Source organism: Mytilus californianus, unplaced genomic scaffold (assembly GCF_021869535.1).
Source record: "Mytilus californianus isolate M0D057914Y unplaced genomic scaffold, xbMytCali1.0.p SCAF_16, whole genome shotgun sequence".
Taxonomy (NCBI): Eukaryota; Metazoa; Mollusca; class Bivalvia; order Mytilida; family Mytilidae; genus Mytilus; species Mytilus californianus.
In genome coordinates this window covers 201,077-215,515 of record NW_026262648.1, presented here as the reverse complement: position 1 = coordinate 215,515, position 14,439 = coordinate 201,077, and the positions used below count along the sequence as shown (strand labels likewise).

The 14,439-nt window shown below is 31.4% G+C and overlaps 1 protein-coding gene across 1 annotated transcript in view; it reads left to right on the top strand.

Annotated features, from left to right (window-relative positions):
• Nucleotides 1-197: 197 nt before the first annotated feature.
• Nucleotides 198-14,439, top strand: part of LOC127726025 (heat shock 70 kDa protein 12A-like) — a 49,272-nt gene continuing 35,030 nt past the window's right edge. Inside the window, exons 1-3 of the mRNA XM_052233322.1 lie at nt 198-559; nt 6,230-6,448; nt 10,928-11,081. Coding sequence (XP_052089282.1) covers nt 245-559; nt 6,230-6,448; nt 10,928-11,081 — 688 coding nt within the window. The 5' untranslated portion in view covers nt 198-244. The remainder of the gene's footprint in view (nt 560-6,229; nt 6,449-10,927; nt 11,082-14,439) is intronic.

The following is a 14,439-nucleotide window of genomic DNA, read 5'->3' as shown; positions in this document are numbered from 1 at the left end:
AATAAAGGTTCATACATTAATCTCCAGTCAATTGAAACCTGTATAATTTATAAGTAAATATTTACAAGGACAAACAAATTCAAAAATGGTTCAATTGAATAAGTCGCTACGTAGCTGACAAAGAATATTATTATTTCCCCCAAATTTGTTATTATGGGAGTATCACAGAAATCGTAATATATAACACTGCTTTGAGTCATATTTGAATGATTTTTTAAGGAGACGAGTTTCCTTATAAGGAGTGATGTCAAAATTATCAGATGATTACTTGTTTGTTGTGGCCATAGATTTTGACACTACGTATTCTGGATATGCTTTCTCCTCCAGAGACGATTTTAAAAGGGACCCTCTAAAAATTGTTGCCAACCAAGCTTGGAATGCTGGAAGTCAACGACACTTATCCCTTAAGACACCAACGTGTTTACTCTTGGATAACAACGAAGAGCTTGTATCATTTGGATATGAGGCAGAAAATAAGTACGCCGACATAGTCCTTGACGGACAGCAAAATGAATATTTCTTTTTCCAACGCTTTAAGATGCAACTATACAAGAACAAGGTAAGGCTAACGTATTAGATACAATACAAAGGCAACAAAGAAACAGGCCGGTAACAACTAAACATATTAGAAACTTAAATGCCCCATTTCCATTCTCAATTTTATATATCAGTTAATGTAAGTTACATTTTCAAAACATTTTTTATCACTTCCCTTCATCCGATAGTTTTTTTCTCTCTAAAAAAATCAAGAATCTAATGACTTTATAAAAAAGACCCATGACAAGTAAAAGATGAATGTTGTACACCGTGACATTTGAGACTTTTAAAATCCACTCATGTATACTAGAGATTTCAGAGGTAAGCAAGCTATCACTTGACTTTCATGTTTTATCGTGGAAAAACGGAAAGGGGAGGGGTGGTAAAAATAAATTAAAAATAAACAGTTTTTTTTTTTGCTGAAAAAATGCATATTGTTATGCGTTTGTTTTTTCTACATTGCCAGAGGTATAGGGGAGGGTTTAGATCTCAGAAAACATGTTTAACCCAGCCGCATTTTTGCGCATGTCCCAAGTCAGGAGCCTCTGGCCTTTGTTAGTCTTGTATGATTTTTAATTTTAGTTTCTTGTGTATAATCCGGAGTTCAGTATGACGTCCATTATCACTGAACTAGTAACGTACATATTTGTTTAGGGGCCAGCTGAAGGACTCCTCCGGGTGTGGGAGTTTCTCGCTGCATTGGAGACCCATTGGTGGCCTTCGGCTGTTGTCTGCTCTATGGTCGGGTTGTTGTCTCTTTGACACATTCCCCATTTCCATTCTCAATTTTAATTTTAGGATGTGTAATTCCATCCCCCCATTCCCTCTAAAAAAATGGAAAAATCGTACGTTTGCAGCCAAATTTATGAATTCAATATACTATAGTATATGTATTCAATTACATTATAAATGTATCAAAAGAATGAATTTCCTTTTTCATTTATTTAGTGAATGAAATGTTAATTTAAAAAAAAAGGATTTGTCTTGTTGATAGATATTATCTTTAGCTTATATTTTTTTTTTCGAAATTAGCACTTTTACATACGGTATTCAGAAAATCAGGAATTAGAACATTATTTTGTTATATGCCTGACAACAATATATATTTTCTCATAAAATTGAAGATCAAAATATTTTTTAAAGAAAAAACCATAACACCCATTTTGAAGTTAAATGGTCAATGATCCCTTAGTGTACTGAAATGAATAGTAATTTGCTGGAATTGTTTGAAAAAAATAAAGTTTTTGAGGCTAACGATACTATTTTAAATTAAAAAGACAAGAGATATGTCTGTAAAACAAAAAGTTCAAATCTAATTGAAATTTAAAGTGCACATGAACTCACTGACAATGCACGAGTGATAAAACCTGTCCGTGTAAAAACTAAAATAGTTTCCGTGTATCATCTTAAAAGTGTCCGTGTAACACCCACCCGTTAGTGTAATGTTTTTCTAAAGCTCTGCTGGGGGCAAAGTCGTACAAAAATCAGTATTACAGTTGTTTCCATTTTCTGCTGACTCTAGATTTCACTATATTCTTAATTATAACTTTAAAGCAACATAAATAATATGTAGTAAAAGGATGCACATATTTAATTCTAATTTAGGATTATGACCTATGTTATCTGTAAAACATATAATATGTTATCCTTCCGGAGCACCTGAGATTACCCCCAGTTTTTAGTGTTGATTCGAGTTGCTCAGTTTTTAGATTTCTACGTTGTGTGGACTATTGTTTGTCTGTTAGTCTTTTCTTTTTTTAGCCATGGCGTTGTCAGCTATTTTTATACTGATGAATTTGAATACCCCCTCTCTTTCCATCGTAACATATTTAATGTACCGCATCATAGCAAAATTAAACTGCGTGACTATTTTTTCTTAGGTGAGTGACATTTTTCAAAAAGTCTCTTAATTTGTGACTTTAAAAATGTATTCAACTAACATGCGCCTAGATTACAGATTGAAGAAATACAAGAGTTATTAGTTAACATGCTATGACAGTAAAGTTTCGGCTTTGTATTATTTGCACTAGGTATAGATAGGAATACATGGTTTAATTTTTATATCATAAGTGTTTTTATAACGGCTATTTCTCCAATTGTGGAGAGTATTTGGATTGTTCAAGTTAACCTTTATATAATTTCCAATTTCTTTCATCTTGGGATCATAGTTTAAATTTTCAACTTGTTTAAAATCTACGTAGAAATGTTTCCAAAGAAGTGTCAATCTGCTGGAACCCAACGCCGATCACCACATAACACATAATTTCTTGGCGTAACTTTTTCTTCTAAATCAAAACAAACTTGGTCTTGTCTACAATTTATATTAAGGCCTGATAAACCTGCATATTTGTAAAGCGTATTCATCCCGAGCCTCTGTTGATCCATCATGTATAAATGAATTAAGAATCATCTGCATATTGTGATATTTTGAGTCATCCTTTAATTTGGTCATTATTTTGTATAAGTATACCAAGTATCTCAAAGTATAACATTTGAATGTTGATGTGGTTCATAAGTGTTTCTCGTTTCTCGTTTTTTTTTTACATAGATAAGACTGTTGGTTTTCCCGTTTGAATGGTTTTACACTAGTCATTTTATAGGGCCCTTTAATTTATATCTTGCTGTTCGGCGTGAGCCAAGCCTCCGTGTTGGTTAACTATTGAACCTCTAAAATGAAATTTTCTTATTGAGATCTATATTTAGAGTTTTTTGTCTTCCGTAAATAACTTTCTTATTCACTAGTCTTTGAATTGTTTTTATTTATAAAGTTCTTAGTTTCTAAATTGAGGAAATGTTCCAAGTATCATTCTCCTTTTTCTACCCATAGCACTTTTAAATGCACGTACTAACCATGCATTTTTGTATTCAATAGTTTGTAAATCAGAATTTGTTTGCGTAAGATCTTTCCAGAGTTTTTGTAGTTTGTATATTTTCTTCAAATTTTTCAATTGCTGTTACCAAATTATTTTCCATTTAATTTTGTTCAAATTCGGTCAATTATGCTTCTAAGAACTGTTGATCATTTATTGTGAATTGAATATCTAAGCAATCCACCTGATGTATTGTGTCTCCTTTGTATACTAAAGTTGCATATTGATCCTTAATTTGTTTTTTCTTTCTTTGATACTAATAGTTTAGATATACTCTATATCTTTAAAATATCGCTAATAATCACTTATTTTTATTAACTTTGTATTTACATTGTATCATAGATCAAATTTATTTGTTCAGTGTATGTTCATTTGTGTTACTACGTCTTTTGATTGAGTAAAGCCATTCCAATTGATATTTTAAAGTGTGTCTTTTTATGTTGTGATGCCGGTTACACTATTGTTTCAGATAAGGGTGAAGGTTTGGTACCATTGAAACGTTTACACCCGCTGCAATTGTTTGCACCTGTCCTAAGTCATGAATCTGATGTACAGTAGTTGTCGTTTGTTGATGTGGTTCATAAGTGTTTCTCGTTTCTCGATTTGTTATACAGATTAGACCGTTGATTTTCCCGTTTGAATTGTTTTACACAAATACATTTTTGGGGCCCTTTATAGCTTGCTGGTCGGTGTGAGCCAAGGCTCCATGTTGAAGACCGTACCTTGACCTATAATGGTTTAGTTTTATAAATTGTGATTTGGATGGAGAGCTGTCTCATTGGCACTCATACCCCATCTTCCTAATAGTATATCTACTAGCTAAGAAGTATTTGTAGAGTAAACAATTCATTTATTAATTCCATTCCTCAGTCTACACTATATCAGGTGGGTGCATCAAAGAAACTTGTATGGTAAATGTCACATGCTTATCATAGCTAGAAAACCATATAGCAAATAGTTATCAAAGGTACCAGGCTTATAATTTAATACGCCAGACTCATCAGTGACGCTCAGATAAAAATAGTCATAAAGTCAAAGAAGTACATAGTTGAAGAGCATTGAGGACCCAAAATTCCAAAAAGTTATGCCAAATACGGCTAAGGTAATCTATGCCTGGGATAAAACAATCCTTAGTAATTCGAAAAATTCATAATTTTGTAAACAGGAAATTTATAAAAATGACCATGTAATTGATATTCATGTCAACACTGAATTGCTGACTACTGGGATGGTGATACCCTCGGGGACGAAACGTCCACCAGCAGTGGCATCGACCCAGTGGTGTAAATAGTTATCAAAGGTACCAGGCTTATAACTTAATACACCAGACGCGCGTTTCGTCTTCATAAGACTCATCAGTAACGCTCAAATCAAAATAGTTATAAAGCCAAGGAAGTACAAAGTTGAAGAGCATTGAGGACCCAAAATTCCAAATGTTATGCCAAATACGTCTAAAGTAATCTATGCCTGGGATAAGAAAGTCCTTAGTAATTCGAAAAATTCATAATTTTGTAAACAGGAAATTTATAAAAATGGCCATATAATTGATATTCATGTCAACAACGAGGTGCTGACTACTGGGCTGGTGATACCCTCGGGGACGTAATTAGTTTTAGAGAGGTGGGTAAGAAGTAGTTGTTGCCTGGTATATATAATGATTTTATTCGTTAACAATTATCAACGTGCGACGTTATTCGCAGGTTGGTTATCGTTTCTGATCCTGTACTTTTTAAAAATTCTGTAGCTAAACCCAATTCTGGTAAAACCTCTGTCTATTTTTACTTTCTGACAATAAAACAAGATAATTCCATCAAGAGGATGTCATATAAAAAAGAAGATGTGGGATGATTGCCAATGACACAACTCTCCACAAGAGACCAAATGACACAGAAATTAACAGCTATAGGCCATACCTCATGTTCAGTTATAAAAGGCCCCGAAATGACAATTGTGAAACAATTCAAACAAGAAAACTAACGGCCTAGTTTATGTACCAAAAAATGAACGAAAAACAAATATGTATCACATCAACAAACGACAACCACTGCTTTACAGGCTCCTGACTTAGGACAGGCACATACATACAGAATGTGGCGGAGTTTAAAAAGGTTTAACTTAGCAGGATCCCAACACTCCCCCTAACCTTGGACAGTGGTGTAACAGTACAACATCAGAACGAACTATTGTCTAATTTATTCTTTAATGGTTGGAAATGATCGAAATTTAATATGTAGCATCTACAAATCTTGTAACATCAATTTTTATTTTGATACATCTTAGTTAATTAAAGATCCTGTGGATTCCTTAATTTTCGTGCGGGTTCTAATTTTCGTGGATTGACGAAAACCTGCTATCTCGTGGATATTTCATATCATGGTTTTCCCAAAATATTCAGAAAAACCTAAGAAAATGTGCAGTTCGTTAAACATTTGAATTCGTGGTTTACCTAAACCAACGAATTTCATGAGAATTGGTACCCAACGAATAATAATGAATCCAAAGTTAGTTTCAATTGATACATGCAATACAATTAAGAACAATAGACTGACGTCGGAAAAACTGTTTAATTTAATAATTCATGTGATCACTAATTTGTCAAGACAAACATCAATGAAAATCATTATAATTTCGACGAAAATCAGGAAAATGACGTATAGAAAGAACAAAGTTAATACTGAATTACATAATCCTGTAAACTTGATAATTGAATAGTATTCGGTATCCTCTTAATTGCTGTACCGATATTTTTCGCTAATATTTAAAGTTGTTTTTAGAGTTGGAGATTTATTCTTAATCATTATGTACATATTTTGTACCTCCAGGATATCAAAGGGGAAATGATAATAGAAGATGTCACTGGAAAACCACTAACGGCTATGAAGGTTTTTGCAAAATCTATCGAAGCTCTTATGCAGCATTTGTTTGATATTTTTGATCAAAGAGGAAAAGAAATAAAAAAGACTGATATTCGATGGGTTTTGACAGTTCCTGCAATTTGGTCGGATGCCGCAAAACAATTCATTTGGAAAAGTGCAGAATTAGTAAGTGCAGTATTTTGAGTCGACATTGTTCTGAACACTACAATCAAGAAACAGTTTCTTTTCCTTTCTAAAAGGAAACCTTTGTGGTGCTGTTAAAACAATATAATGAATGAAATGTGGCCAAACTGGGTTTTAGGTGACATAATGCCGTATTTCCTCTGTTAATGAAATAGACATAATAATTAAAGCGTGACAAAAATCCTTAAAATAAAATATCATAATTCTAAGGGACACCAACTCGCATCTGACATGGCAAATTTGTTTTTGTATTATTATGAATAGCATTGCATGGCCTAACTCAGTAAAGATCCGTCTTTCATACTACTTATAATGCTAACCGTTGCCTAAAGATATTTTTTCTTAGAATAAAAAAGAATTTTCTATCTATAATGTGGAAGCTTGATAAATAAACATGACTTTAAATGAACCTGATATTAGCAGAAATAATTGTCCTTCTTTAGATTTATGAATTTCAGTTAAACACAGGAAAATAAAAATACACATTTCAACGGTTTCGGTACAGGATTGAAATCTTGTACATTTGTGGTGCTTACCAAATACTACAATTTGCAGGTTTTGGCCGTCTCCATTTTATTTTTGTAGTTATATCATTAGTTTAGAAATAACCCATATAATTAAAGTACACACCTGGATCTGGGATACTATGATTAAAGGTAAAGATTTGAAAATGACATACAGCTTATTTGTTTTCAGATTTAAAATTAAATTAAAATTATAGTAGATTTACAAAAATATATTCTCGGGTAAAACACAGTAAAGGGAACAAACAGTAAGGTTGCACTTGAGGTCAAAAATAAAGGTCAACACAATACAAATTGTGATCTTGCATAAGTATTGCTTGAAATTTGTGAAACTCATTAGGTTAGTGGAAAAAACAATGAGAAGTGTTTTATTTTCTATTTTGTTTGGGGTAAGGTAGGTGGTGGTTACGGACACTACTTGTAAAATTAACCTCCAGAAATTTATGTCTTTAAGAACTATCCCAAGTCTCTTCGCATAATTATTATTCAAATGAAATTTATTAATAAACTACCAACCAAAAAAAAAAATCACAGAAATTATGTTGAACTTTAGCATGCTGCAAAATTATACCCTCTTTCTTAATAAGTAAAAAATGATTATTGTGAGAATAGAACCTCTTTTAAATTAAAAGACTATATACATGTAGCCCATCAAAATCATTAAAAGTTGACCTTCTATTCATAGGAATATAAATCACAGCACAGTATTCCTCACATAAATGGTATCTAAAATAAACTCAATAAATTATTTGAGTTACGGACACTACATTAATCTTATGTTTATAATTTACTCAATATGAATAACTTTCATGGGTAACTATTAAATTTGTTTATCTTCTTTTTATTGTTTACAATTCTTAACAACAGAACGACCCATGATTGATCTGAAGATATAAAAATCATAAAATAATCATGAAAATGAATATCATAATCTTACATTACAAAATAACTAATCTTTAGAGTTTATGACAAACTGATACCAAAATCAATGAAAATGGGGGTATTACAACAAGATGATCTGGTTTCAAATTAATATGTCGAGGATTACTATCAGCTGAAATATTTTCGAACAGTTGTCTGTTTTCATAATTTTTTTAATTTTTAATCAAAAGACAATGATGATGCAGCAAAGTAGACATCATAGAACCCAGAAATGAAGCCTATTTTGATGAAAAAAATATATTTATAAACTAATGGTTACGGACACTACATCTTTTCTGTAGTGTCCGTAACCATATTTTCATTTATTCTGACTAAATTATAATAAGATGGTGCTAAATTTTGTTATTATATTGGTGTTAAGTGTCAAATCTATAAAGAAAAGTAGCTTATTGTTTACTGTAACTATTCTTTCTAGGAGAATAATAAGCTGGTTATGGACACTACACTTTTTTTAATTACTTTTTTTCCACTTTGAAAATTTCAAACATATTCTATATACATATTAATATTTATATTACTGTATTTTATTTTAGTATTATTATATGCAAGTATGTTGACACATATTTAATGAATAATCCTGCAATTAGTTTTATTTCCAGGGCCATTAATTATCAACACTTAATAAATTGAAAAAAAAATAAACGAAGCACCACTTTTACAATTCTGCATGTTAATTTTAAACTAGCTCAGATTTTTGTTATGTTGGAATCATTTTAATTGCCATTTAATAATCTTTTTATTAAAATATTTGACATGAACATTTCACTTACTGTTAAAAAGATTTTAAAGGTCAAAATAATGTAAAATTTTAAGCGCAACCACATAACGTCTGAAAATTACCATTTTTGGACCACTTATCTCACTGGTGTTCAAAAACTATTGAAGATAGAATCTTAAAATTTTAAATGAGCTTTAAACATTCCATGACAAATATTAAAAACAGAAAACTGGCATCCAAATGAATTTAAGTTAGCTGTATAGCTTACACAAAAAAGACCAATTGTAAATGTCCCCGTTATTTTGTTTTACCTGTCTACGTAAAAAGATTAGCAAGTTTGTTAATCAACAATTTAGTTCGACATATATGTATGGTCTGTTCGTTTCTTTCAAATGAAATACTACATACGTCATTGAGTTTGCCTTAGTGACATAATGCTCCAAAAATTCCAACATTAGCAGCAAATCTTGAATTTTTATCTAACCTAGTCCGAAGTGACTTTATTTTTTATGGATATCGATGAAAATATGTCTCATTTACATCATTTTATGTCCACTTATGATTGTCTTAATTTTCATCTTATTTTTCCATCTTAAATAGATTCGATATGTATTTTCGGGTTGATTTGTAACAGTCATTTGAAAGGAATTTGAAAAAAGTCTTAGGAATTGAATAATTATGCTTTAAACAAATTGATATATGTATCTTCACAATAGATCGATGGCACCACAAAACATTAATAAATGAACAAATGAAAGCTTTATGAAAGAGGTTTTGCAAATGGAAAGATAAAAAATGATTTATTCGACTTCAAAACTTCAAAATTGTATATCTGTTGCTCATTATTTATATTTTTGTTTAAAATAAGATTAGAACACATATTGTTCTTCTCTGGAACGCAGAAAATATTCTGAAGAGCGGGTCTTCATTTAGAACGCGTAATTCTTAATGCATGACAAGAGAAAAAAAATTCAATGTGAAAATAAGGACTAAAAGTATATCCAAACCTACACAAAAAATAAAGCTTGAAATACTGGAGACACATTCCTTAATTTCGAATTATGATTTTGAAAATCTCATTGATATATTTCACCTATCATTGTAGAACTGAAATTCACGGGACCAATTAACTGCACAAGATAAGCACTTCAAGAATTGTGTGGCTTTTGATAATTTTTAAGGCCAAAATATTTGAAATTCAAAACCTTCTATTACTAAAAATGTCCAAACTGTGAAGCCAAACGTGACAAGGATCTGGGGTTTGCATGAGGGAGATGTATTACTTAACTCAACAAAAAGGAGAAAGATACCAATGGCTCATTAGTCGAAAACATACCGACAGCCCCATGACAAAAAACTCAAAATAAAACACAGCTTAGTATACAATACACATGCAACATAGAAAACGACAGATTAAGCGACACGAACCCCAGAAAATATCGGGAGTGATCTCAGGTTCTCCAGAAGGGTAACAAGATCTTGCGTCACATTTGGCAACTATCGTGATGCTCGTGTAAATTCAAACGCAGGGATATGTCTAATTCGACTGTGTTCACTACAAAAAGAACATATTTGTCGTCATCCGGGAAACAGATCAACTCGTGACATTTTTATCAGGGACGATTTCAACGTCATCACTTGGGTTAAAAGTTTTCCTGTGAGCAGCAACCCTATATCAAGTAAATTATGATAGGGAATATGCAAGATCTGGAAAATAATATCAAATGGTAGATATATACTACATAATCAGGTGCTGCTGGAATATTGCTACATAGAAAGTTCACCATTGGAAGCTGAAATCATATATTTCATTAAAGAAAATCAAAATAACATATAGACACTCTATAGACAAAGTACATAAGCAAACAATGTCGGGATTTATTAATACCAAGCTACGCCAAAAGTTAAAAAAAAATAGACTCGACAGTAACGCTTATAAATATAAAAATAAAAATAAAAAGAACACTATAACACATAATTAAGATGATAAACAACGCAGGTACCCAGAATCTATACTTCAAAACTATCAGTATTATTTGTGAAGTTAAAACGCAATATTTATCAACAAGGCCCTGGTATCTTCCAATGAACTTTTTTCTGTAAAAGGACGAGACGATCTTTGACATAACACTAGAACATTTAGTTAAAGAGTAAAATACAACTGCTAGAATAAAATCCACAGGTTAAATAGAGTTAACATGTATAAGTATTCATTTAAATTCTTTCTGCATTGCATTATCTTATTTACATAAACAACGGGCATTCTTTCAATTATAGACTGGATTTCCAAATAATCAGCTTCTAATTGCACTGGAACCAGAGGCCGCTTCTTTATACTGTCAAGATCTTCCGATAGAAAGGCTACAAGGCGCCGAAAAAGGTTACTGTATGACTGAAGATGGAACACGGTACATGGTTGTAGACATTGGAGGTATGTATTTGATATATTTCTAATTATAGTAAATAGTTTTTAGTGCAGATAACAGAAAAATTAAATGTCTGATTATTATGGTCTAGCTTATCTATGTTGCTTTGGGTGACACACGGAACGTCTTTAATTGTGATAATGTACCCTGTAATCTTTATATCAGTCCGGTAAACCAGTATTATCTGGTGTTCTAAAAATGTTTGGTCATCAAATGTTATAAAAAATACTATGACATCCTTTTTTTATAATGCTATGTGATTAAAAAATTTCATCAGGGCTTTAATTATATTGATGTTACCATGGGTTAGTGCGTTATGAATAATAACATAAAGGGTCTGTCATAAAATCAATAAAAAAATCAAGCTACGATGAAATTTTTTAAACACATAGCATAATAAAATAAAAAAAAGGATTTAGAATTTTATATGACGAGGTTCACTTATTCCCTATTGACTCAAACTCTAAACCTAATACTATTTTAGACCCCAATAAAGATTTTTTATCTACTGTTGTGCTATATAAAGGAATCCGGAAAGCTGACCCCGGTTTGACCCCATTTCTTAAAGCAACAATGGAAGTCATGTAACAGCCATATTTGGGCATTTTTGGGGTTTTTTTTCTTTAACTGAAACGACTCTGTTTCCTCCAAAAAGTCTTATCAAATGAAATCAAAGCATGCTGTACATTACAAATGCCAATTTTGTATACTTTTTAGGAATTCTCACATAAAAATTGCTTTGATTAAACGTACTGAATTAGAATACGAAGCATTCAAACAAAAGATCGTCACTCGTCGCGTCAAGTTTTTTCAACACATCAGTTGAAATTTCTTTCTTAACTTCTGGGGAACCTATGCTGAATTTAAAATATGTGAAGAGGCTTAACATAAACTGGCCCGTGTCAAGTTTGTGCCACTCAATACGCTGTAATACGCAAATGTGTCACTTCAATCTGTCGATATTTCTGACGAAGCGGTGCCGATAGTAATTAATGAGTTACGTCCCTTTGTTGACACTTTGCATGAAGAAACTTATAAACTGGAATCCGATTGTAACACCGTCTGGTTCAACTTGTCAATTTTCTGACTTGTCAAAATTCAAGGGTTGAACTGAGTAGATATATTATTCATTATAGAATACTATTTAACATTCAACATTGTATGCAATGCGCATTTTATTTAAAATGGATGAAAACGTCAACACAGAATATATTCATATTAATGACCCCATTAATATGATCAACTTACAAAAAATAAAATAGCATTGTACGGTGATAATTTTTTGAGTGACTGAATTCAGTCACCTGATTGCATCTTTATATCACATAATTCAATAAGAACAATAGAAAGTAACATTACCATTTTATTCGTAAAATATCAATCAAATACATTTGTACTTGTTGCTTCTTAACTAAAACCTATTACTGTTAATTCAGATGAAACAGAATTCGGATTATAGATTAATACAAGCAACATATAACAGGATAACAGCTAAATGAAATTAACTCTTTATCCTGTTCATTATTTTCACAAAATGTTGACTGAATTCAGTCACACAGCATTTGATAGAAGCTACAAGAAATTGTACTAAATTAGAGTGTTTTCTAAGACTTAAATTACACCAAGTGTGATTACATAGTATACACATCTATAATACAGATGACTGAATTCAGTCAATACAAATTCAGGGAATATTTGTTGAAAAGACCAATTCTGCAGCAGTAATAAAAATATAATGACTGAATTCAGTCACAAAATTAGGTTTACACATTTATATTCACTAGAGCATCAACTCATAGCAATGTGTATTGCTGTTTAGTTCAGTCAGAAGGGGAATAATTTAGGGATGTCACTCTAGTAACCATTTATAAAAAGACACTGGAAATTATTTCCATGGCGATTATCCCTCCCCCAATCACTGTCTATTGATTTCGAAAATGCAAAGTTAGTTTACAGGTTTATGTTTGTGATTTGGTCAGTTTAAGGCTGAACATTAACGGTTATTACATTAGATGTGCAGTTGTACTAGATTTTGCACATCTCATCTCCATAATGATTATTTTCCCTCCCCCAGTCATGATTCGTTGACTTTGAAACTTTTACATAGGGTCAATTTCTATACTTTAATATATCAGAATACTGATGAAAAATGGGTAAGTAGTCATTTAAGTATTGTAATTTAAATTTCAACATTTGCATTATATATATCTATCAAAATTGCACACAGGTGATTCATATCTCTGTATATATTGATTGGTTACTAATACTTGTCATCAAAATTAAGTGAATTTTTGAAAGCTGTTGTTTTAAAATGATACTGTACTAAATAAATGCTTATTCTTATGGTGTGCTGTTACACACACTGTCCCAGCTAGGAGAGGGTTGAGCGATCACAAACATGTTTCACCCTGCCACCTCCGTTATGTGACTGTCCCAAGTCAGGAGCCCGTTGTTCAGTGGTTGTTGTTGGTTCATGTCTGTCATATTGTTTTTCGTAAATTGTAATGAATTAGGCCGTTATTCTTCTCAATTGAGTTTGTGTTTAATGTCGGGGTCTTTTATAGATGACCATACAGTATGGCTTTTTCTCATGTCGTTGAAGGTCGTATGCCTACGGTTACATCATTTGAACTTTCGTGGAAAGCTTTCTCAATGGTAATCAAATCAAATAGTTCCAAACTTTCCAAATTTTTTTTTAATTATTTATAATTTTATGAAAATGAATAAAAGCAACCTTTGGGATGAACTTCACCTTAACATATTAATTTTTAATTAAAAGGGTTTTTCATTGTTTAAGAGAAAAAAAATCAAGCACAATTAACTGTTAAGTTTCATTGGTAAGAACACAATTTGCAATTTCACCAAAATACAAAAAACACAAAATACAATGAAAGCCAGAATATACCATATGAAATGTGACAATGTTTTAAATGTAGTTGTGTAACAACTAGAAGCATCAAAAAGTCTGACTTTCTCACTTAGAAAGGTTAAAAAAAATTGATAAAAACATTGCGAAAAAATGAAAATAAAATGAAGTGAAATCAATTTCAACATTTTTATTTTAATGTCTGGATAATATTATTTATTCAATGTAAATCCAGTAAAAACAATTGTTGTCACTTCATAAATTTAAAAAAGCTTGATTTTTTTTCAAGCGAAAAGCGGTTAAAAACTGGATCACACTTGAGACTTACATGTTCATCTTTTAATAATGTTTTGTAGATCATCACAGTATTTAAAGTTTAAAAAAAAACTGTTTCACAAAAATAGAGATTGTCTAAATGCAACATTGTGATAATATGTATCATTTTGAAATTTCTTCTTTCAACTATCCCATATTAATTTCAATTGTGCTGGCATTTT